The sequence below is a fragment of the Suillus fuscotomentosus genome (genome assembly GCF_016647785.1).
Source record: "Suillus fuscotomentosus strain FC203 chromosome Unknown F5891scaffold_2, whole genome shotgun sequence".
Lineage (NCBI taxonomy): Eukaryota > Fungi > Basidiomycota > Agaricomycetes > Boletales > Suillaceae > Suillus > Suillus fuscotomentosus.
Window position 1 is genome coordinate 114996 of NW_024539514.1, and position 24359 is coordinate 139354.

The 24359-nt window shown below is 46.2% G+C and overlaps 7 protein-coding genes across 7 annotated transcripts; 4 read left to right on the forward strand and 3 right to left on the reverse strand.

The window, feature by feature from the left end:
- Positions 1-3573: 3573 nt before the first annotated feature.
- On the reverse strand, positions 3574-4335 carry F5891DRAFT_974248 (uncharacterized protein; the record flags this gene model as incomplete). Its single annotated transcript, XM_041376440.1, has 1 exon — positions 3574-4335. One exon carries the CDS (start codon positions 4333-4335, stop codon positions 3574-3576), a length of 762 nt encoding a protein of 253 aa, XP_041233123.1.
- Positions 4336-7832: 3497 nt separating this feature from the next.
- Positions 7833-8379, forward strand: F5891DRAFT_974249 (uncharacterized protein; the record flags this gene model as incomplete). The annotated part of the gene is made up of 4 exons (XM_041376441.1): positions 7833-7925; positions 7973-8113; positions 8169-8282; positions 8338-8379. 4 exons carry the CDS (start codon positions 7833-7835, stop codon positions 8377-8379), a joined length of 390 nt encoding a protein of 129 aa, XP_041233124.1.
- A 182-nt stretch (positions 8380-8561) lies between these two features.
- On the forward strand, positions 8562-12656 carry F5891DRAFT_974250 (uncharacterized protein; the record flags this gene model as incomplete). Its single annotated transcript, XM_041376442.1, is given in 15 exon segments — positions 8562-9422; positions 9540-9683; positions 9780-9801; positions 9853-9939; positions 10114-10149; positions 10199-10294; positions 10314-10354; positions 10413-10608; positions 10815-10915; positions 10966-11577; positions 11631-11811; positions 11921-12034; positions 12082-12323; positions 12406-12469; positions 12550-12656. The coding sequence occupies 15 exon segments, from the start codon at positions 8562-8564 to the stop codon at positions 12654-12656; spliced, it is 2904 nt and encodes a 967-aa protein (XP_041233125.1).
- A 146-nt stretch (positions 12657-12802) lies between these two features.
- F5891DRAFT_974251 (uncharacterized protein) lies at positions 12803-14816 on the reverse strand (the record flags this gene model as incomplete). Its single annotated transcript, XM_041376443.1, has 5 exons — positions 12803-13198; positions 13258-13485; positions 13526-13714; positions 13818-13950; positions 14083-14816. 5 exons carry the CDS (start codon positions 14814-14816, stop codon positions 12803-12805), a joined length of 1680 nt encoding a protein of 559 aa, XP_041233126.1.
- A 2732-nt stretch (positions 14817-17548) lies between these two features.
- On the reverse strand, positions 17549-18760 carry F5891DRAFT_1124479 (uncharacterized protein; the record flags this gene model as incomplete). Its single annotated transcript, XM_041363896.1, has 4 exons — positions 17549-17666; positions 17823-18073; positions 18098-18428; positions 18732-18760. 4 exons carry the CDS (start codon positions 18758-18760, stop codon positions 17549-17551), a joined length of 729 nt encoding a protein of 242 aa, XP_041233127.1.
- A 2624-nt stretch (positions 18761-21384) lies between these two features.
- On the forward strand, positions 21385-21570 carry F5891DRAFT_909408 (uncharacterized protein; the record flags this gene model as incomplete). The annotated part of the gene is made up of 1 exon (XM_041373599.1): positions 21385-21570. A coding segment is annotated over one exon (186 nt), but the record flags the coding sequence as incomplete, so codon positions are not given.
- A 40-nt stretch (positions 21571-21610) lies between these two features.
- Positions 21611-21898, forward strand: F5891DRAFT_939514 (uncharacterized protein; the record flags this gene model as incomplete). The annotated part of the gene is made up of 1 exon (XM_041374232.1): positions 21611-21898. One exon carries the CDS (start codon positions 21611-21613, stop codon positions 21896-21898), a length of 288 nt encoding a protein of 95 aa, XP_041233129.1.
- Positions 21899-24359: the final 2461 nt, after the last annotated feature.

Genomic DNA, 24359 nt, shown 5'->3' on the forward strand with positions numbered 1-24359 from the left:
AGGATATATCTTCCCCTTCTCTGGAAGTCTTAGTACGAGGGATGTGGAATACTCTCATCTTGAGATTGCTACAGTCTCGTTCAATGTGCATATCTGACAATTTGACATGAATGCTAGGTTCGAAAGCCGAAAGAGTGGGAACTGTGACTTCTCCGACATGAGCAGTGCAGTAGAAGGCTGTTGTTAAGCAGTGTATACTGCTGCATCCAAGGGCATATCGAGGTTTAGCTGGTTGCAGAGCGAGCAGATGAATTCGACAGTGTAAGGGTGATGTTTCTTGCATTTTGACAGGTGAGGAGCGAGGACCTCTGAAGCTTTGAGGAGAGCCTCAATTTGTACATCATTGAGGGACCAGTCGAGACCATGGAGAATGTGCTATGCATGCACCCCGAACACATAGTTTGCGATTGTCTTGCCTGAATATGAGCCTGCTATGAGTGCGATGAAGGCTGAGATGAGTGTGGATGATGCTGGTGCACAATCTTCTTCTGGGATTGAGCGAGAGTTGCAATACACATGGTATACTAGGAGTCTAGATCCGTAGGACTCATGGGTGCTTTCAGCCCAAGCATGGCACATCACATCCTGGATACACGCTATGTCCTCTGCTGTGAGGGATCCTGACTTTGATCTCTGTATCACTGGGGTCCAAAGGCGAAGATGCAGCTTGGCTGCGCAATGCGGGCGGAGGACAGAGGGAATCAGGCTCAGATCAGCGGGATAAGCTAAGTACTTTGTAAGTGGCTGTTTGCGTCTTTGTACAATACGTTGGGACGTACTATATTTCCAATGTTTCAAAGAGTTCCTCTCCCTGTCACTCAAGGACGCGGTTCTTGAGAGCATGCTTGGCGTCTTGAAGCACACACCATGTCTTGGTGCTTGCACTGATCGTGGTGGAAGCAAGAGAGCTCCTATGCTCGCTTGCGTGTAGAGGGGTGTCGAAATTGACAACGAATTCTCTGATAATGGGAGGGATAGAAACGGGGGGCAAAAGAAGGGAATGCAGGGGGTATCTTCCATGCGACGGGTCATCTGCAGGGTTGAGAGTGCTAGGGACATAGCGTGTGAGGACGATACAGGGAGCGGATTGAGTGGCAGCGTGAATGCATCTGAATACTGAGTTTGTGGGGTGGTTGCGACTGCGTCCCTTCCACCATCCTTCCACAACACCTCTGTTATCTCCATAAACCTTGAAGTAAGGGATTGGGATGGGTTGTGTTGCTTGGATGATGCTGAGGACCAGGAATTCGAATCCGATGGCCTCAGCCCATCCGATGTCTTGATTATTGTTTTTCCACCCTGGAATGAGGCACCAGGCTCGCCACCATCTGTTGACCCAAATTGCAATGCCCATGCCTAAGCTAGCATCAGAGAAGGTGTGGGGGTCTGCAACTGTGCACGGGCCTGGGACAGGTCTGATGACAGTGTGTTGGTGAAGGGTGGCTGACCACCACCTGAGGTCAGTGGCACAACCTTTGGGTGGGTGTGTGGCACGAGAGGACGGTCACTGAAAATGGAAAGCATGGCTTCCAATTCAGTGATGTAGGCTCTGCCTGCCAGGACGATGAGAGCAGCATGTAACAACTTGCCGTGGAGTTTCTGGACTTCAAGGAGGACATGGCAAGGTTGGGATTCCCAGGCCAAAATGGTGTCCAAATACTTCTTCTTCTTGCTCTCCAGGATCTCGATTGTGTGCCCATCAAGACTCCATGTGAATCCTGTGAAAGGAGGGGTGGAACAGAACTGAACGTCTTTAGATATCTCCCAGGGATTACCTGTCTGGATGGAGATAGCGCTGATGTCATCCATGCAGCATGAGAACTTGGCATCCTCTGCTGAGCGGGGTGACCTCTGAGATAGATCGAGAATGGGGAATGAGCAGTCCTCTTTGAATTCTTCTGGTTGGTCGTTAGGTAGGGTAGCACCACGATACCATTTCCAGCCTCCGTCAATATGTACGCCTCTGTTTTCTTGTATGTTTCGGGCCCAGATGCTGCACTGTTCGTTGTACCTTTGCAGGTGTTCCAGGAGAATGCGGAAGAATAAATGATCATCGACCCACTTTGATAAGGGTCCGATACCCTCGCTACAAAGTATGTCCACTCCAGCATCAGCGAGCCCTCCATAAGATCCAGCTGCTGAGGAGCAGCCAAAACAAAAGCTTGTGTCGATGATGAAATGTTCCTCACTCGTACAGACGATGAGCCCAGGATATTGGGATGGATGGAGGGGAACAGTTCTGTATGCCTCTGCCATGTCATGAGTTGCTCCTTGGGAGCCTGGAGGTAAGTGCCATACAAGTAGACAAATAGTAGAGAAAGTACCATAAGTGCAAGGATATAGGTTAGAATCAATGGAAGAATTAATTGAAGCAATAGGATGAATGAGGGACAATGAGCTGTGGGAAAGGTTCTGAATGAGGCGGAATTTTCCAGGTTTGCCTGGTTTAGGGATGATGGACAATGGCGCTGTCTGAAACAGTCCGATAAGAGTTTCCACTTCGGCCTGTGAGAGAGGGCCGAGGTATCTCCCAGAGTTGAACTCTCGATCAAGGATGGCAGCAAAAGCATCAGCGTGCTCAGTGATGGATGGATTATTAGGTGGGGTGTATGTACAAGTGATGGGAGGAATACTACCAATGAAGCCATATTGTAACGAGTGAGGAATGTGTGGGTAAGTAAGTATGAGGCCAGATTTATTAAGTAAAAGGTTCCATGTGTCTGCATGATACGGTGTGAGCGTGCTACAACTCCTGGCCTCAAGGACACTTCGGAGCTCCATGATCCATGCTCCCGCATCTGGAGCACTCGTGTATGTGGTCTTTGCTTGAGCTGGAGCATCTGTTGGGATGCTGCCAGTCGTAGCAGAGCTGCAGACCTTGGGCATTGACAAGATGGCCTTCTGGATTCCTTCAACAGGAGGTGGGGGTCTTGTTGTCCCACAGGAACTCGCTCTTGCATTTGTGCACATTGTGGGCGAATCAGCCGAGGCAGAGGGTGCAAGCATGGAGGCCGGATGGTGCTGCGCCATTCTGAAAAGACTGCTTGTCTTGCGAGGCTTGCTTAGACCCTTTCTGGGGGCATTGGCATTTCGGAGATGGAGCACATGGTGGCAATTGCCCGGAGGCATCGCGCACTGGTGAGTGTGAGTGAGATCGTGCTGGGCGAGGCATGTTACGCGATGTGTTGCACTGGAATGAGTTATGGGGCTCTCGTGGCCGCTGGCTTGATGATAGAGCTTGTTGAAGCTGGGAGACAGAAGATGAATTCAATTATGGAAGTGGGAGCGAGTGCGAGGAAGCAGGAAGCAGCAAAGACATGCGCGAGGGAGCAGTTGGCACGTGAGATTTTGGTAGTGGAAGCGGAAGTGTGAGTGGAAGCGGTAGCAGTGAATTTGAAGGATATGGGTGTGAAAATGGATAGTCAGAAATGTTTAATCAATGTTCGGGAGAAAGGAGAGCATACCTCTGTCAAGCTCTCGAGGTGTGTCTTGTTCCAAACTTCCTCGGCCAAGTTCTTTAGCAGCGTGGAGTTGAAGATGCCGATATCGAATGCATTGTCAAGGGTCAGGGTATCATGCCAGTCTCTGTGGACGTGGGCGGTGTAAAGGAGTAAGGCTTGTTCGCCGAACTGACTCAGAGCGTTGTGGATGGGACACAACATTCATGAAAAACATAGTGAGGGCGCATTGGTGTTTTTCCAGCCACTTCAACTTGTTGATGTATAGCAGGAAACTGTTCTTCACCATGTCAAACTGCCTCCATTCAAGACCATAGTCTTGGATTGCTTTGCGAGAAAGTTTGAAAGCTGCAACTGCCTTCAGGGCTACAAAATCGTCTACTTTGGTGAATCCGAAAGTGCCGTCTGCTGATGACTTGGCCTCATCGGCTGTGTCTTTGCAGCTGTCTGGGCTGAAATACCAAAGCTCGACGTATTCGAAAGATTTTAGCTTGTGAATGGCGTATTGGGATGGGCAGTGAGTGAGATTATCACTGACAGATGTCCCTACCTTGAAGTCGTTAATTTTCGGCTTCTTTTTCTCCACCTCTTTATGCTCAGTCTCAGCTTCCTGCTCTGCAAGCTGGCATTCTTGGTCGATGCACTCTTGCTTGGTGTGGGCAGCCTCTGCTGCTAGCCAGGTTGCTTCATTTTCCTGGATGGTCCAAGCTGCGAGACGAATGTCTCTGTCTTGCCACCAACCTGTAATCAGTTCATTCGCAGCTTCATCGTGTGTCATCTGGGTATTCCCGATGATACGATTCCTGATTCCTTCGAAGGTTAAAGATGCGAAGTCAGGCTCAATGTCTAGAGCTGGGTCTGATGCAATGTGTGCCATGTTGAATATATGAAGATGGACATATTAAATTTATGGATAGGCTTATGCAAAAGAGGGTGTAGGAGTTCTGAGAAAAGAAAAGAGCTCGGCAACAGACTTGTCGGTGACTTTGCTGATGGGTGAACAGAAACAAGAGCTGACGGCTTTTTCTGCTCGTCCAAAGACCAAACTCTAAGACTACGCTCATACCTCGCTTTGTCATAGAGTGACAACTTCTAGAGGTGGATTCTGGTATTTCATCACATTCATTTATGCCTGCACGCATTATCTAGTTGTTAGGCTACTAAAGATGAAGGATGAAGCTCTCGAACTCACAAAATCATATTTCGAGCGAGCAGAAGCCGAAAACAGGGGAGCGCACAAATATATTTCACAGTGCTGGTGGTGGAGAGTATGGTTCTAAAGCCTTTCAAAAGTACCTGGAGTCAAAAGGTATCCACCATGAAAGAACTGAACACATACACACTGCAGGAGAATGGAGTTGCCGAACGCATGAATCAGATGCTCATAGAGTCCGCACTGCGCAATGCTAAGTGACGTGGGCTTTCCTAAAAAGTATTGGAGTGATGCTATCCTCCATGCTGCCCATATCACCAATTGAGTACCGACACGAGCTCTAAAAGAAGACATTACCCCCTTCGAGGCTTTCACTGGCAATAAACCAGTCAGTATCGCACTTGAGAATTTTTGGATGCAAGGCTTTTATGCACGTACCAAGCGAACATCATCAAAAACTCAATGCAAAGTTGATAGAGTGCATTCACCTGGGATATGTGGAGAACAGAAAGGCTTATGTCTGCCTAGAAAGTTTGAGTGGGCGCATAGTTGAATCCAGGGACGTTGTATTCCAAGAGGAGAATGATGGGAGGTCAAGCTGAGTGAAGATAACTGTTAATGAAAGCAAGACCCTCCAAATCAGTCAACAGCATGCACATTCAGGACAAAATTCCCTACCAGCCGTTTCAAACTCTAAAGATGCAGAACAAGTCCACATTGAGGAGGTTGCAAACACAGAAGAGGATCTATGATCCGAATCTGAAAAGGAGGAAACTCCTGCTGATACAAGTCAATGTGAAGTTAGTACTGAAGTTTCACAACGTATCTCTGCTAGACTGGCATGCACAATCAAAAGGACCCCCCACACCACATCCTCATCCAGTTCCACCACGTGAGGTTTGATGATCTGCTCGAAACCAAAAAGCTCCAGTTCCTGATGACGATCCTTGTTATTTCGTCAATGCATATGAAAAGTCGACCCTCAAGACTCACCATGAAGAAGATCCAAGCATGAGGACAGAGGAAAGGACTAAAGCTGTTGAGTATGAGAGTGAGAAGGAACTTGCGGATGAGTATGAGAGTGAGAAGGAGCTTGCGGATGAAGAACATGCTTACCATGTGGAGATAGCTGAAGAACCTAGGATGTTCGAAGAAGTGGCAAATCAGCCAGATGCGAACCTATGGCAAGCTGCCATGCTGGAGGAGCTGAGAGTTTTTGAGAAGATCAGCCTATACAAGGAAGTCGAAAGACCAAAAGGACAGAAGGTTATTGACTCCAAGTGGGTATATAAGATGAAAAAGGGACCTACCAGTGAGATAGACAAATATAAGGCCCACCTTGTCGCCAAAGGATTCACCCAGGTCAAAGGCATCGACTACATGGAAACCTTTGCACCCGTTACAAAATTCTCAACTATCCGGATGCTTCTAGCACTAGTGGCTGAATATGATCTAGAGATACATCAAATGGACGTCAAATCAGCATTTCTCAGTGGTGAATTAGACGAAGAAATTTACCTAGAAATTCCTCCAGGATTCCATGAATTGTCATACCAAGTCTGGAAGCTCAAATGAGCACTGTATGGATTGAAATAGGTGTACAAGGCCTGGTACAAGCATTTGCGCACCATCTTCGAAGGGCTTGGGTACACACACTGTGAATTGGATCACAGTGTGTTCTTGAAAATAATAGAAGGGACTCAAATCATAGTAGCCATCTATGTCGACGACAAGATGATATTCTCAAAAGATCTGAAGCTAATCAATCAGCTCAAGGAACAATTACAGAAGGAATACGAGCTGACAGACCTTGGAGAAGCGCATTGGATCTTAGGGATGCAGATCATATGCGATCAGGACAAGAGAACGATTGAGTTATCACAGGAGCACTACATTGAAAGTATTCTTGAACATTTCAATATGCAGGACGCACGGCCAGTCACGACACCAATGGATCCTAACACCAAGTTAGTGAAACGGGAGAGTGCCGAGACCAAAATCAGACCTTACCAGAGTGCATTTGGCACGATCATGTATGTGATGCTTGCTACACAGCCGGATCTAGCATTTGCAGTAGGAGTATTGAGCAAACACTCTGCTACACCCAGACAAGAGCATTGGACCACGCTAAAACACGTGTATTGCTACTTGCATAAGACTTCTAATCAGCGACTCAGTTTCAATGGAAAGGAGAAGTCAGACATACAAGGATATGTGGATGCAGATTGGGCATTGGACGTGAACGATCAGCGCTCAATAACAGGATATGTTTTCCTGATGGCAGGAGGCGCAGTGAGCTGGCAGTCAAAGAAACAAGATTCTGTAGTGCTTTCAAGCACTGAAGCAGAATATATGGCAGCCGCATCAGCTGCAAAAGAAGCTATATGGATAAATACCTTCTTGGATGAACTCAAGTTCCACAGATCCCAGAAGACCCTAATCCTCATTGACAATCAGTCTGCTATCTCGCTCACAAAGAACGCTGTCTTCCATAGCCACATGAAGCACATCATGATCCGCTATCATTTCATACGTGAGAAGGTCGACAATGGGGAGATCGTACTAAAATACGTACCAACGAATTGGCAAGTTGCGGACGTCTTGACAAAGGCACTGGGAAGAGAGAAACACGAACAGTTTGCATGCAGAATGGGAGTGATGAGTAGCTGATAATTCGCCAAGTGGGCGTGTTGTTTGTTTGTTGATTTCTGAATGTGGCAAGTACAGCTTACATAATCACATCGGTACATACAGAGGACTTAGACCTCAGTCCACTACACTATGAGTGTACAGCTGAGGTGAGACACTCTTTATTATACTTTATTCATTAACTGACTTTCCTAGTATACACTCATTTGTTTTAGGTTAGTTATTAAGTCCACTACACTCACTGGGGAAGTGAGAAAATGATCAGACCATATTCCGAGGGAGAAAGGCCCAGTGAGTAGACACAAAATGTACCTAGCTGCTAATCTGACACAAATCCGATGTATCGTAAATTTTGAAACAAAGTCGTCGACTACAATTTAGTACAAATATAAACAGACTCTTTTCGGACGTCACCACTAAGTCTTTTCCGACATCCGCTTATGATCTTCAACCACTTACTGTACCAATGCCAACTAACCCGGGAACTCAACACATTTCCACGTCTGCACACGATTGGAAACAAGTAAGGTACATTTTTGAAAATTTCTCTAAGTCCATCATCAACTCAAACTATGTCAGACAACGCAGCAAAGATTAAGCTCGAACTACCTTCGAAACTACGGACATTCAGTTTTACTTTTGAAACCAAGCGGCCAGGGCCTGTGGTAAGTCCCAGATTTAAATACAACTAATTAACTAAGTGCTTTTGTAGACAGTCGAAATCTCGCTACAACAGCCCACCAAGTGGCCCAGATTACTACAAGTTCCTGAACATGTCGACCTCAACGCGACTGAACCTGAAACTCCCGACCGACTTCAAGTTATGCGCTGGCAAGAGGCCCAGAAATACAAAGTAAGTACTGTGCATTTTATGGCTAGCTAATTATCCTAACTAATATGCTTGGAAGAAAGATGCAGCTGAAGCCATGGCGTGGTTTGATGCAGAAGAGGCCTTCGATAGTAGTGACACAGAGAAAGAGACTCCAGCAGAGTTCACCCGCTGGTACCAGGCCAAGGAGGCTGTAAGTTTGTTTGTCTGTCTATGATATTGGCACTTTACTAAATATTATCTATTAGTTGAACAACCTAGCTCAAACTTCTCTCGTTGATGATACATAGCACGAGGTCATGGACATGCAGAGCAGGGGAATCAGACCTGATTTTATGTATTAACACCTTTGAAATACAGTTTTTATGAGCTGTTACTTGTTGCGTGCTCATACTAAAAAGGTTGTGTTCACGTGATTTACTGAAATCTCTTCCGAGTCGCGTCTTTGATAACTTTCTTGTCTTTGCCCAACATGCCACAATGCAACTGCACTACATGCAACGGCGCACTCGTTCCTGCGCATGTAATTCGCAATCATAAACGCTCGAACTTACTGAACGAAACTCTCCAATCACAAATTCACTACAAGCGCATCGCCGGACGCATCATACCAGGACCTCAGTCAGATGTGGGCCCTGTTCCTCGTGGTTTTGCTGTCTCGTTATGCGAACCAGCTCCATCGCTGTCACCACACTTCGAGCCCCACTTCTCGGACTCCGCAGTACTTGACTCTGGCTGTCTTAGAGATGAAGATCTTCGTATCACCACCCAGGATGATGCCATGCCTCACCTTGGCCCCTTTCATAGTCTGGAGGCATTACTTACAGCTGTCAATCACTTTGACAAATATAATTCTGCAACAGCTGCAGGATCACGGCCACTCACGCCTCACGATGCACATCATCTTCCTGCTGACCCAGACCAGGCTAATTTTGATAGGGAACTTCAAAGGGCTTTGGAATATGTGCAAGAACACCAGGACGAGGAAGAAGAGGCCGATCCTGACATGGAGGTTAACACTGATGAATACGAGGATCTTGCAGCACCTGCACAACCTGGCGAGGATAATCCGGACCCCTTTCTGATCCCAGATGATTTGTCTGCAGAAGATGCCACGGACCTAACACATCTTCCTGGTCACCTTCTCTCTATATATGCACTCGTCTCATGGCTCCACTTACAATTTCATCTCCCCAGGGTCACGTGCAACGCGCTGCTTACTATTCTTGGATTCGTTTTGCTTTCCATTTCACCCAACATCGAGACACCCTTCGTCACCCTTCAATCAAGTAATCGAGTTCTAGGCATCGACAAGCCTATCTACACACTACCGGTCTGTCCATCCTGTCGCAACATTTTTCCTCCAGCATGTTCGCCGAAATCACAGGATATATGCCCGAATTGTCGCATAGATTTATTCCTTCCTGATCTCACTGCCCATGGAAACCAGCACACCATGAAGATACCAGTAGTGAAGTATCCTTATCTTCCTCTCTCCCATCAGTTCAAATCCCTGCTGAAGATACCTGGTCTTGAGGCACTTCTTGATAGCTGGCGCTCCAAACCGCGTGCACCGAATCAATATTTGACGGTAGTATGTGCAGAACCAAGCTGAAATCACCTGATGGCAGCTTGTTCTTCTCTAATCTTCCTCACGAGTGGCGGGGACCAAATGGTGAACTACGAATAGGTGTCAATCTTGGAGTTGACTGGTGAGTTCAAATCTACCTTTTTCACAACCTATTCACTCCGTTATCCAACAGGTTTTCCTATATACGAAGCAATATTGCCCCGTCGCACTCCTCATGTCCGACCTCGTTCTCAATATCTAATCTGCCACCGGAATATCGGTAAGTACTTAGTTGACCTTCGTGCTAACATTTGTATTCACATGATAGTATCTAGATATCACACGTCCAACTTAATGTGTACAAGTATACTACCGGGCCCAAAGGAACAAAACCCCGACCAAATCCAATGATTTCTTCGACCGATCATCTCTGATCTCCTTCGATTATGGCGAGATGGTATCAAGATACCTACTGAGTCGTGTCCAGAAGGTAAGCCAACTCACAGATTTTGATTTTTTCAATATTAATGTTAATCTAGGTCGCCTCGTTCGAGTGATACTGGTAGCTGTTGTGTGTGACAAGCCAGCCACACACAAAATCGGCGGTTTCGCTTCTCACTCTCACACTAACTTTTGTACGTGTTGCTGGATCAGTATTGCCAGCAAAGATAAGGCATCTGCCTTTGAGAAGGGAGGTACGTAGATACAACCATCTCCATTGGGGGGCTTAATTGTCTGGTTTTTACTGACTAGATGTGTCCAGCTTTCAAAGTTCGCACTGATGCTCAACACTGCGAATTAGGCGAACTGTATCGCAACCTGACGACGCCAAATGCTCGCAAAACCTTTGTCAAGGATTTTGCGACGCGCTATACGCAGCTCTCACATTTACCTTATTTCAATATTGTCGAGCAGGTGATCATTGATCCAATGCACAACTTATTTCTCGGTAAGTGCGCTACCCTCCCTTAGTACCTCACACCTGATCTGATGTTTGAAGGTCTTGTTAAAACACACTTTTATAATATTTGGGTGCAAAACAAGATTTTGCGCCCTAACTACGAGCTGCAGACATTTCATGAGATGTTGGCTGACATATGATCGTATTTTTCGTTCTATTACTTCGCTAATTGCTCTCGTAGTTCATCGTTCCAGGATCCTGTGGTAAACTCCCTATGGATATAGGCATGCCATCAGGCGGCTCTCTTACAGCCGACCAATGGCTACTGCTCTCCACTGTATACGGTCCTATCATCGTACGTGATCCGTCTTGTACTTTTACGATCTCACACTTGTCAAAATTCAGATTCCACAGTTGTGGTCCACTTGCCTACCCTCTGATACTGACAATCAGATCTTGCAGCAACATTTTGCGATGATACAAAGGTCAGAGGCGGATAAGCAAGCCCAGGCAACTCACAAAGCTGAAGACAAGCAAGCACTTGCTGAAGCAAAAAAGCGCGGTAAAGAGGCCTTTGAGGCGGAGAAAGCACGTATAGCCTCACAGAAACTTGCTGACGCAGAGGCGAAGAAAAACAAGTTGAGACTTACCGCCGTCAAACAGGCCGAGAAGGCACAACTCGCTGCCGAAAAGAAGGCAAGGGCAGCTCAGAGGAAGGGGAAATGCAAAGCGACGGAGCAAAGTGTCCCAGACTTGCCTGAAGGTCAACCCTGGTCTTGTCCACCACCACGAGAATCGACGTCCTCGACAGCTCAATTCCTCCTGCAAGATCCAGAATATATGGATGATATAGACCCGCAGGCTGACGACCTTAAGTTCTCCCTTCATCCTGAGGATCCTGCCAACTTCCTTAAACTATCTGCTGTGCTTCGCATACTAATAAAACATCAGCTCAGCGACGAGGACCTCGATGAAGCGGATCAATTGATTCGAGATTACTGTACCGAGCTTCTTAATGTAAGTCATCTGCAAGTGATTCACAGACGCGAGTACTGATATCTATATCCAAGCTTTACAGTTCAAATGTTGTCAAGCCCAATCATCACTACACTACACATGTCGTCGAGTACGCGCGAAACTTTGGACCTCTACACGACTTCTGGACTTTCCTTTTCGAACGTTTGAATAAGGTCCTCAAATCTTACAAAACGAACAACCATGCGAATGGAGAGCTCGAGACCACCTTCTTCAGTGAGTTTCAGCGCACATGTCAGATGGGCCGAATGGTATGATTTCTACTTCGTATATATGTAGTTACACTTACTCAGTTAGACCTATGCTCTCCACCAGTATCCAACAGAGACACTTCCTCACGAAGTCGCAAATGTCATGATCAAGGCATCTAACGAGGAACGGGGTACTGTGGCAGGTTTAGCGGCACTCACAAAGGATCTTGATGATGCTGTCGTCGACGGTGAGTCATTATTAGGCTCATTTTTCATACTAACATGTTTTTATTAGCTGTTCAAATATATTCACTAAGTCCACGACATCGCAAGAGGGACATGTCTATGGACACCTATAGGCTTCTTGCTCAGTCGCTTTGCTTCCGGTTTCCACACACGCCCGTTCACTGTCGCACGGACCGTGCCATTGTACCCCAGAGTCTTCCCCTCAATCGCCAGACGGTCTTCTTCGACTATGTCATTGTTGACGGGAAAGCGTTACTACGCTTCCCGTACAGTCGGATCCAACCGCTCCTCGTTTGTACATGTTCATATACCAACTGACACATTGCCAAGACAAGCCCACGGTGAGATACTGGAAATTTTTCAGCTTGATCAGAATTTCCACGGAGAAGAGAAAACGATGTGGTTCGCTCGGATGAGATGGTTCAAACCGTGGGGTGGTGAGACCTCTAATTTAGTATGGGATACGTTGTATGTTGCATCATTGTTAATTTTCATGAACCTACTGACACTTTGAAAGCTCAACTGTCGGTGTACGCCTTTGGGAATTGGGAGAATATCGGGATCGCGACTGTCAGCTGCCACTCCTTATCGAGCCAGACTGGATCGTTAGCCAGCTTGGAATGACAACCGTCTCCATCAGCAAGAACAAAACAAAAGTCTGGGCAACAATTAATCTTTCAAAGGTATGGTTTACTCTCATACAAAATATATACTAACACTGCGCAAAAAAACTTTACAGTGACAACAAACTTGCCAGTGAGCGGGATGCGTCATTTGTCAGCGCCAGTTTGCTCGTCTTCAGAACTCAAATCCCCGTGTTCGTGCCACTCATTCAACTCCTTCAAGAACACCAGGTCTTGCTTATAGAAGTCCTCATGCTTGTCCTTGTGTTTCTCATAGAAACCATCCAACCACTCCCCGCCTTCAAGGAATACCGTATCTGGGTATTTCTCCATCCAGGATTTGGTGATCATCAACTTGAAAGGCACGGTCTTCTTGCTGGCGAATGGAGGGTCTTTGCTCATCTTACTTGGTGCGAGGTCAAAGGTGTTCTTGGTGAGTTTCTTTTTTACGACCTTGCGGCGCTTCGATGCTGGCTCATTCGTGTTGGCATTGTCAGGATCTCTCTTGTTCTTCAAAGTGAGCCAGCGTCCAAACGCAACAAACTTTTCAAGACATGTGAGTAAATATTCGATAGCATTTAAAAATGACAGTATAAACTTACATCAGGGCTCCTCCACTGCAAACCTGCCACCATATCAGCGCCTTCGCCAACACCCGCCTCCTTCCTTCTCTCCAGCATGTCCTTGCTAAGTTCTTGATCAGACGCATAAGATAGTATATCCAACGCAAAATCAGTGTCCAGGATCACCATCACCCCCTGGATCCCTGTCTCATTTTCATATACTTTTGCAGGCCTTTCGACGGCAGTTTGTAGCCTAAGGTGCGTCAGCTCATCAAAACTTAGTGTGCAACTTCATGGTTCAACTGACCGCTTGCCGACGGGAACAGTGTTTGCTATTAGTTTTCCGTGCCAAAGCCTTCAGTCCCAACTCTGCGTTGTTGAGCTCCTTGTATTGCTTGTGTATGTTTCGAAAATATGCTTTGGCGCACTCGCTAATGATTCCAGTTTCGTAGGTGCTATCTGGGATTTCTCCCTTTCCGTTTTTGTCACAAAGGTCCTAGTGTTTTATGGTGAGATCCAGTCCATCAAATTGTCTTGATCTCACCTTCTCATTTATTCCACATCAAGGTAACGACTTCTTGGATGAACGCAGCATTAACATCATCGTCTATGTTAGCTTGCCACTTCGGAAACCAAATCTTCCTGCCGTCCTCGTCCGTTTCGAATGGTTTGCCGGTCTCCAACGGTTTGACATCGCAAAGCAACTTGATACACTTCAATTTGGTGAGGTTGCTGTTAACATTGCACAGGTCATAGAAGAGTGGGTGCAGAAGACCCTACGGTGCATTATTAATTGGTTTGTTGTGTCAGAAACGCTAAGCTTACTTTCAAAGCGCGATGTTTGATGGATATGTTGTGACAAACAGTTTTTTTTTCCCCGTCGGTGCCTGGTTTGGTTCCATCGTTATCTGGGCTATCTCCGTCTGGAGGGTTTTGACCAAAGTCACTGTCGATTCTAGCTCCCTGGTAAGTTTCTCATTCTCTGCCATCATGTGCTGATATAATTGCTGATTTGCTTCTTCTAAATTTCCCATCCTAGCAGCGAGGTTTGAAACCGAGTTCTGAAGCTCGTACCCCGCAGAATCATGATAAAGAGGTCTGTGATTGAAGCCTAGGTGCAGCATCATATGGGGCTGATGATGTGCAGGACCCAAAAGCTGACCGTAGTCGCCTCCAGGTCCAAGAGAGGGTGCACGAGACCCAGAGGACTCACTTCCCAAGAACGGAGTGCGAGAGTTGTGTCCCAGGTATGGTGTCCCGCCCTGAAATGACGGAGTGGCTAAATTTTGCGATACGCTAGGGGGACGCATTATACTATGGGATGGTGTTCGATACTCCTGCGCCGGCGGCTTGGCAGCTTCAGCCTGAGGCGGTCTACTGAAAAACTCATCCACCTGTGGCAGCGCATGACCACCAGCATTCAATAGCGGGGTTCCTGGAGTCAGCAGAGGCGGTAACTGGTATTGATTCAGGTTTGAGTCATGGCCTGGGGAACCAAACTGGTATGGATTCGAGTTTGAGTCGTTTGTTGGCTGATTGTCTTGATTTGGGAAGGTACTGGGAGGAGCACCGCTAGGGCGGCGTTGTGCCCCATACATCATTAGATGGACAAGGGGATGCGGGGAGTGGGGAAAAGCTAATGCGAAGCAACCAGAAGCTGGCAAATCCCCAGAACCATAGGGATCCTCACATTTGTAACCAGACGCTAATCCAAGTCAAATACGATTGTATTCAGACGCAAATCATCATGTGGTTTGGCTTCTATTGTTTCTGTGCACCTCCGGAACTTCGAGTTTTCCAGTGTCACATAATGGTCTGAATTGAGGATCTCTCGCGACTCTAACACCCCGGAATCTGTGCCATATCCTATGTCTGTTTACATACTGTTTACATGGTCTTTTCGTACCCTTTCCAGATCTGATCAGTTTCTCACTTCCGCAGTGACTACGAGTGTATGGCTGAGTATACACTCATTTGTTTTAGCCTTCCATTTGTTCCTGTGTGTTGCAACTTCAAACAATAAATCAGTCAAATGGAGAGGACAACCGCCCCATGAACAACCCTGCCAAATGATGCCCCCAGTCTAGGGTTATTATTGCAAGTTCCCTGCAATCAGAGGGCTCTCCACCAATCACACTCATTCCTGCTCCATGTCACAAGTTTTTGCTGTGGATATAAGTCAATATTTCTGATATACTATTTGCCTGCTCTTCGCTCAAATTTATAGCTAGTGTGCCGTTTGAGCTTGCCATGAGCCTGCAAACAACATGCTCAAACAAGTGCTTACTAGTGAGCCAAACATGTTTTTTGGATGCGCATCCTTGTTACAGTACACTACGTAAGCCCCCAGCTACCGACCTGCCCTCTGCCACCTTGCACAGCAAATGACAAGATACCCAGGCCTTTAGGCCTTGATGATAAGAAGATAGAAGAAGATAAGCCCGGAAGATGCCGGCTTAGATAAGTGGTCTGGACCACATATGATGACATAGGTCTAGAAGACCTATTTATGTTATCAAGATAGAAGGCAAGCCTCATGTTGCCTCATGCACTGATAGAAGGATGCCTTGTGGTCCTATCTTAGATAGAAGCCTGCCTCATGCATGATATCTCTGACTCAATAGATAAGCAGATTAGAACCCAGCTTCTAGCTGAGCTTAGATACGATAGAGTAGCTTTATATAAGGTCAAAGATCAAAGTAGATGTTCCTTACTTTAATCTTACTGGGTTTTACCTTGAACTCCTTGTCCAGCTAAAGCTACTTGCTTGACATTTGACTCATACCTCCAGAAGGACCCTTCCAGAACCCCTCTGTCTGTAACCTGCTATAATCGCCCGTAATCCCTCGCTATCCACCATGAGCTACGCCAGCATACACAACTCATGCTTGTCTGTGGGAGCCGAAGAACCTCAGCACTTGGTACCACTGTCGTGGTTGTCGCTGACTAGATCATCCCAGTTTGCATGCGACCTTGTGTCGTAACAGTCCTCACCTTTCCTTCTCAAGTATTCCCTAATCCAACTAATACAAATACCTCTCCTCACAATCTCTGGACCACTACACCCACATCTACACACGAATGGAATTCTCATGCACCCAATAACAATTCTCTTCAATGTGCTTGTTACTGGCAAACACATCCTCTTCCTTGGTCATAATATCCCTGCTGGACAGGTCGCCAATTATGCCCTTTCTGCTTGTGGCCTGGGCTCTGGATGTGGTGCAGTACTACAGTGATTCATTGAGCGATTATTTCCTTACATTGGCCTTGCGGGCAAGGACTCTTCTTATGAAGAGATCCACATCTCATGTGGCGGTCCGTGGGATTATGGCATTTTTCATCCTGGGACGAAAAATGCTGTAATGAGATGTCAAGTCGTGTGCGTCAGTTTTCAGATGCAATTGCCACAGTCTCACTGACACTTAACAACAGCACCTCATTGGCTCTGTATGTTCCACGTTTTTCTGAACATTGTCCATGAAACTCACACTCGGTCCCACAGTTGCATGAGTTATCATTCTACTTGCATGCTGCCTTTTTTTCCTCATGTCTTTACTCGTACCACTGGTTACCAGAGCTGTGTGTTGTCAAATCCTGTGCTATTAGCCAAGTGATGTCGACCCCCATTATATGCACGGGTGCATGACTTATTTCTCTACCTGCATGCCGTCTTCTTTGCATGCTAGGTAAGGCATGGCTGAGGGGTGGACGGACGTGCGGGAGTCTGTTGGAATGGGTGCATCTATTCATTTATTATTTCATTATCTTTCATTGAAATGCCAATAAGGATCTCAGAGTATGCACCATCTTGGCTTTCCTATTGCTGTTGGAAACACTCGCGTATAGACATTCTGTATTACCAAGATTCAGCGCTCCTCATGTGCCACTTCCAACTCGGAGGTGAGCAATCCTCAAGACCACAGTCACTCTCTAGCCTTCACACATCACATCCTGTGGCTGACGCTCGATCAGAGGAACATTGTACACATTTGAGCCCCTCATCATGGCAGTGGCAGCTGAGTGTACTGGGGCATTTCATGTCCCTCTCAAATGGTGACAACTAACTAGATATAAGTATATACTCTGTCTACCTTTGCAATGCACTTCAGTGACAGCCTCATGCATGCATCTCTATTGCAGTCTCTTAGTTCTATTGCAGTCTCTTAGTAGCATTCTGCTTGGCCGTGAAAGTGACAAAGTACATGATTCTGCAGTACTGATGTTCACATCAATGAGGCGATCTACAAGCCAAAGTAACTCACAAGATGAACACTCTGATCAGGTAATTTTATACAGCAAGAATGGTAGTGTGCCAAGTACTAAAATGCTACGTAATGAAAGGTTGCAAGCCGAAGATGTGACAGAACTTATTACATATATGTGTGGTCCTGAAACTGTTGAAAGCAGATGTGCAGTTTCCTCCACCAAAATTGTTCATGAAAGCTCTAGAGAAGGCTTGTGTTAGCATGACAGTCCAAGGCTTAGTAGTAGGTACAAACTCACGAGCCTGTTAGCACTTGGCAATCTGTAAGGAGGTTACCAGAATCTATGCCAAGTGCAGTCAGTTAGCTGTGGGTACAGTCAGGTGAGAGGTTGAGGACTCGCCTTGGAAATCAGATAGATATACCATGTTGTTAATAAGGTGATACTGCACGTGTTGAACAAAGCATAAAAACAGTCCGATGACTGCTTCTCTGCCCTCTAGATTATGGGCAGGGACAGCAGAGTTGTTGTTGATGTACTTGACGAATTTTCCACTAATCTGCTCCTTGATGAGATAGTTTGCGCCGAGGTCGTTGTTGGGGTCGTCGGGAATGGCTAGTGCCGCACGAACCAGCCTTAGACGTGGTAACTCAACCTCGACATCTTGGCTCACATTGCCAGTCTTGAGCATCTCATCAATGAAGGTGTACGCCATACCGAGCAATGATGTGCCCCAGTAAAGGCAATTCACCTCATCAAGTGTCTTTTCCAGCTCATCCTCCCTTGCAAAGCGGCAATACCCCATGGTTTGGCCCTTCCAAAAAAACATGTGTTTAGCTACAACCTGCTCAGCTGACAGAACAGATGGTGGTGGTGATGTAGACATGGATGGGACAACGTCTGCATTTGAAATCAAGGCAGGGTGACACATTTTGAAGCTTCCTGCCAAGCCAATCATAGATTTGGATCTGGTGTCAATGGTGAGTGCGGCAACAGTGTACTTGCTATCAATAGTACTGAATGGCGTAGAAATGAGCACTGCGAAGCCAATAGAAGGGATGTCAAAGAGACGAAAGGTGATAGGGACACATCCAGCACCTGTCATCACATAATGTGAGCTAGTTGACTGATTCTAAAAGTTCAAGGCACATACCTATAATAGAGGATGCTTGTTTTCTAACATTTCCCTGAGCTTTCATGGCCGCTTGTAGTTGAGATTGGCTGGGTAAGAAGAGTTGTTTTGATATGTGAGCACTTGCTGCTAAGACAGGTTATGACTGTTCCAGCTTTGAAGGGCCCCCACAGACATCAGATTGGTCTTCATCCTTTGAGACATTGTTGCCTGCCAGGACCTCACTAATTTCAGATATCAGAAACTGTGGTATCAAATATGGTTAGACCTGCCAATATATGAGCACCTCAACTCACCTTCCTGGAGCGCTTGTGTGCAGGGCAGCATGGTGGCAATAGCTAGAATTGTTGCTGCTACCTTCACTTTGCAGTACCCTTTTCTTTGCAGGGATACTAGATGCTGATTTAGCACATTTTGCACATCAGTGTCGACACTTGGTGCAATGTTCTGTGAGATTGAGCTAAGTGTGAAAGGTATCACTGAAAACATGAAAAAAAGACCTACATTGACACATTGCTCTTGCCAGAGCAACACATCCTCAAACTGCACATTTGTCATTACAAGAAGGATGGCAACATGGGCATTTGCAAAAAATTTAAGTGTGGGGTCCTTGGCATTGCATGCACGAAGAATTCTTGTAGGACTGGTTCATTAGCGCCAATGGATGGTTGTCTCAGGTCATAAAGAATCAACTTTGGTGATTTGTGCATTTCCAGGCTATAGAGGGAGAGAGTGTGGCTGTGCGACCACTCTGCCCATAATCGTTCGAGCTGGAAGTGCCCTGACGATGCTGCCTGAGCCATCTTGCTGTGATGCAGCTGGTGCATGGCATGATTGGGTGTATATCCCATGCTCACGTGTGCAGGAACTGAAGGAGAAGGCATTTTTCCGTGATCACCTGCCAGCATGTGGGCTGGATGGCCAAAGCGCTGACTGGGAAAGATGTTGTTTATAAGATAGTACTATTAAGCTTCATACACAAACCAGAAGCCCTCAGAGCATGACAAACCTCCACATTGCACTGCTGACATTGCTTTTACCAGCTCATGTCTTGAGGGCTCAGCAGCTATGAAGTCTGTGACATGAATGATAATGAATTTGATTAGTTTTGGACTTAGACTCGGACTCATCAAAGTTGGACTCACCAATGCTTGTAGCTTGCTGGCCTCGAGTCTATTCTATAGCTTTACGTCCCTCATAATGCCATCCACATATGTTTGAGTCACGTCAGCATTTGCTAATGTGTGCTGGACATATGTGCTAAGCACTAGCAGCTGACCTGCAGGTTTACCCTCACCACATGACACCAGCCTACAGAGCCGTGGCCTGTTGGGCTCAAGCCCCCGGCTTGGGCCTGGCTTGGGCTCACAGCTCAGGCTCTGATTTTCCTAAGCCTGGGCCGCTCCAAGCTGAGCCTAAGCCACAGCTTTAAGCCCAAGCCAGGCCGGAACATCACTAACGCTGACAAAGTCTCCAGCTGTTTGGATTCATGGGAGTAAAGTCTGTCATGGTGTATGCGAAGGAGGAGCAAGAGATGCTGGAGGCTTTTGAACCATGTTAGACATACATATAATAGTCCAAGTGATTTTCCAAGTGATTTGTAGTCATGGTTGTTCTTTTGAAGTGTGATTCTCAAGTGGTCGAATAAAGGTGTCTGTCTTCCCAGATCTTGTAGCCTGATAGCTAGCCCTTTGATGCACTGGACCAACCGACTGAGCCTGACTCAAACATGTCAGAAGACACCATGCTTTGAGCATCATGATCCTGAGCAGTTGTTCAAGGGAAAGCAAGAAGAGTTCGATAAGGTGGTATGTGATACTGACACCAGTGATACCAGTCTCAAACAGGAAATCAATTGTACTACAATATCGATGGCACCAACAGATGTGGACTAAGATAGACTACAGTACTACTTGACTTACTGAATCTAAATTGCCTCCTCATCTGTCCAGGTAAACTTGTAGAAGTCAGACTCTTCATCTGATGAGTTGACTGCCGCAGATTCACCAGTGGGTACATGATATCCAGTATTAAGTCTCTGAAAACAATTCAATCAGTGTAAATGTGTCATGACAGAGCATCATATACAAATCATGTGTGCTTGACCATGGGCAGATGTAACTCCCCACTGTGAATGTCGCTTTTTCAAGAGGCTCAGTCTGATAATTCAAACATCACCTCAGGCAGCACTTCTCAGTAGTAATAAAGGGTCTCAGAGACCTGGTTTCTATGTTATGGGAAAGTTATCTACGAGACCAGACCTCTCTACCGTCTATTAATAGATATCATCCTTAATCACCTCCGGCAGCTCTGGTGCCACCCGTAATAGCCTCATGTGCTATTAACGAGCCTCCATGTAGCCACTCATTCTTTGCTGCTGGCTCTGAGGAGCCTCACTGCATCCCCTTTATATTATTATAAGTCCACTCTGCAGTGGTTTCTTTAGTACTGCAACGACGTCTCCATCACCATCAATGCCAGGCAGGGCATGATCTTCTCGCCAGTCTCAAGTTGTGTCCTCTGGTCTTGGCCACCATTTTGTGAGCCCGCATAAAGCTCGCAACAAGAAGAAAAGTCAAGTTTTGATTGAGATGCCTGGTGCAGAGGCCAAACGGCGCTGCCTTCTTGCTCGGATGGAACAGTTGATGAGTCTGGAATGTCATCATGCATCATAATCACCATCCTTGCATATGAACAGCACAACGAACGAACTGCCTGATCCTATGGATAATTCTATCAGTTACTCGGACAATATGGAGATGTTTGTGCCCGAAGTAGAACCTCCCAACTTCACTCCTGAACAGCCGCTGTCCAGATGTTGTATTTCACCCAACAAATCAACTGACACACTATACCATAGCTGGTTAGCACTCATCTCAACTCTTGTTGAACCCCAAGTCCGATATACCGTGCGGACACAGGGCCAACCCTTGGAAAGGGTCAATGAAATTATATCTGCATGCACCACTCTCCAATACACAGGGAAACAAACGACTTTGATTTGTTTATTTTTTGACTGTAAGTCCTCAATCACACACAAGCAATGATGTTTAAATGTCATTAGGATTCACATCTGTTGATGTTTTGAGCTGCGACTGTTCCTCACTTCCCCAAGTCCTCATCCACCATGGCTTGTTCCCTACTGCACCATCCCAGCCTTGTATAGCAGTTTCACTTGACTTATTGTCGTTTTACCAGACACTCTTCAAGCGCTCTTGTGATGCAATCAATGCACACGTGTCTGCTCTCAAGATGTATTATTCCCGCCAAGGCTTTCAAATGACTGACAAAAAAGTACGTTCAATCAATGCGCCATTGGACACTAATGATGTTTTTCTCTGAAGGGTGAATTAATTCATGACCCTTTTCATCATGGGCTTGACTATGCAGTCCAATGGTTCGACATCCTGCAAATTGAAGTCGAACACCAACTCAACCCACTACTCCAGCAATGTCAGGATCGTGTTGCAGAGTTCAAGGCATCATTGCCAGCCCCCAAGATATTTCCTGACCAACAGCAACCTCCAGAGCCAGCCCCTTCCCCACCCATCTCACGCCAGAATCGATGTTCGCCCCTTCTTGTCCAGCGGTGCCCTGCATGTTTCGGTGGTGTATTGTATGGGAAACCTACTGACAATGGTGGCGATATACATGTCGCAACAGATGGAAATTTCCACCATCACCATTGGCACTCTGCAGGCGGCTGTCCACAATTCTATAACCCAACTTATTTTCTCCCTAAAGATTTTGTTGATGAAGTTGGCCACCAGATAGATTCCCAATGCAAGCGGCCTCCTAAGGCTTGTAAGCTTGTTGTACCTGATGAAGCCATCAATTTATGCGAAAATGCTTACGAGGCTGCTGATGGGAAAAAGCAGAAGGCTGCTATGGACAGTTTTGATGATACGGGAGTTATGGCTCTCATTTGTCGCCATGACATTCCTTTATTTTTTGCTAACATAGATTCACCCGGCAAGCAACAAAAATATTCTGTTGCTCTTCTACAACACTTACTTACTTTGCTGCCCCCTCAGGCGACTGTTGTCGCCTTGTACGATGTTGGATGTGTTCTCGCACGGTCACTTTCAAAGGTAGATTCCTCAGTCTTCATTGTATCACCATGCTTATTGAAGGTTAGTATGAAATCCTTCCAGAAGATATCACAAACCGCCTCCGATTTGCCACGACAGCAATGCACGCATACGGACATGAGTGGTCATGTCAGTTGGTATATAATCATGCATCTGCCTCGGACTTGGGTTATCAGATGGAGAAGGGACTGAAAGACTTTGGTCACGGTTTGTTTGGCTGATCGGTGTCCAGAGATCCTCATCGGTGAGAATCTTTTTTGTTGCTTTATCTATATTCATCTCTCAACATCCACGATAAGTTTCCAGAACTTAAGGGAATTGACCTTGACTTTGTTCACATCCTGTTGATGGCACAGGACCTCAAAATCAACATTCGTAAATGTGCCATTGCTAGCTTCTTTGAGTGGGATAAGTTAGATCAGGCTGTTGGCGGTGCTCAACAAGCATTAGGTAACATATCTGGCCCCCATCTTGTTCCATTTGATTGCTAATATCTCTCAGGAATAAAAACTGCATCAACAGCCATGGAAGGCTATCGCCAAATGTCACCCTGCCCTCATGACGGCTATACGAAAATTTAATTCATACTGCAAACAGTTAGATTCACTTTACAATCTGTCTGGCGTGATTCCTTTACCCCCTCCCCTCCCCACCAAACTTACTGAACTCCGTGCTGATCCCACGCTAATGGAGGACATATGGATCACTCCATCTGTTGGAGAAGTACCACAATGGTTGGATAATACGGACATTAGAGACAGTATCTGCACTCTTCTTAAACGTGATCGATGCAGGGAAGAACAGGTGCGCCTTGGCACTGAAGCTGATAACCTTTGTCGATTTTTCGGAGAAGAGCTTGCATCACTCGAGCTTGTACTTTGCATGCCAGAATGTAGGTAAATTTGTTTAACTCCAGTCTTCTTTTCTGATCTTGAAGTTCTAGGTGAACCTTTTATAGCCACCTTGGAACAGTGCTGGTCTAACTTCCTTTGGCTTCAATCACGCCGGAGCAACTCGCTGGTGTCTTCATTATGGTTCACTACCCAGTATTATGTACTCAAATAGATCTGTTATGCGAAGCCCTAAGAGGGGTGTTGTCCGCTAATGTTCATGATGTAACCAGAAGGGTCCAGTGTAGCGACTAAGACTGGTGATGTCGAGTCGGCAGATATCAGAGACGTGCGTATCACGTGACTTCTAAGATGGATGTCTTCAAAGTTGCTGATATTCTCAAGGTAAGGACAGTCTTGTCTGAACGATGAGTAATCAATCGAGGTAGACTTAAGTGCGATGAGCACTTAAGAAAAGATACTAGAGACTGAAGCTGAGGAGGCTTTGGAGGGAAGTATGTTCCAGGGAAGATTGAGTAGATTCAAGTTAGAGAATCTAGTACAGGGTGATCGACTACTTATACTAAGTGGAAAGGGTTAAGGGCAAGGCTACTGTACTGTAGGTAAGGGTAAAGGGGAGACAGAAAGAGTATAGGTGCACTGGCAGCAGAACCTGATTAGTGATGGGAGGTTGAATGCAGAATGAGACCGAGAAATGTTGGAATGAACCAACGGTAAGAGATACAATGCGCAGCACGCATGAGTCAGAGGAAAGATAAGGAAAAATAAGGAAAGCCACATTGGTGGTGACATGAGTCAGGATGAGTCATAGCCCGAAGGCACGTGCGCACGTTGGTGCGATAGGGGGGAGACAGGGGATGG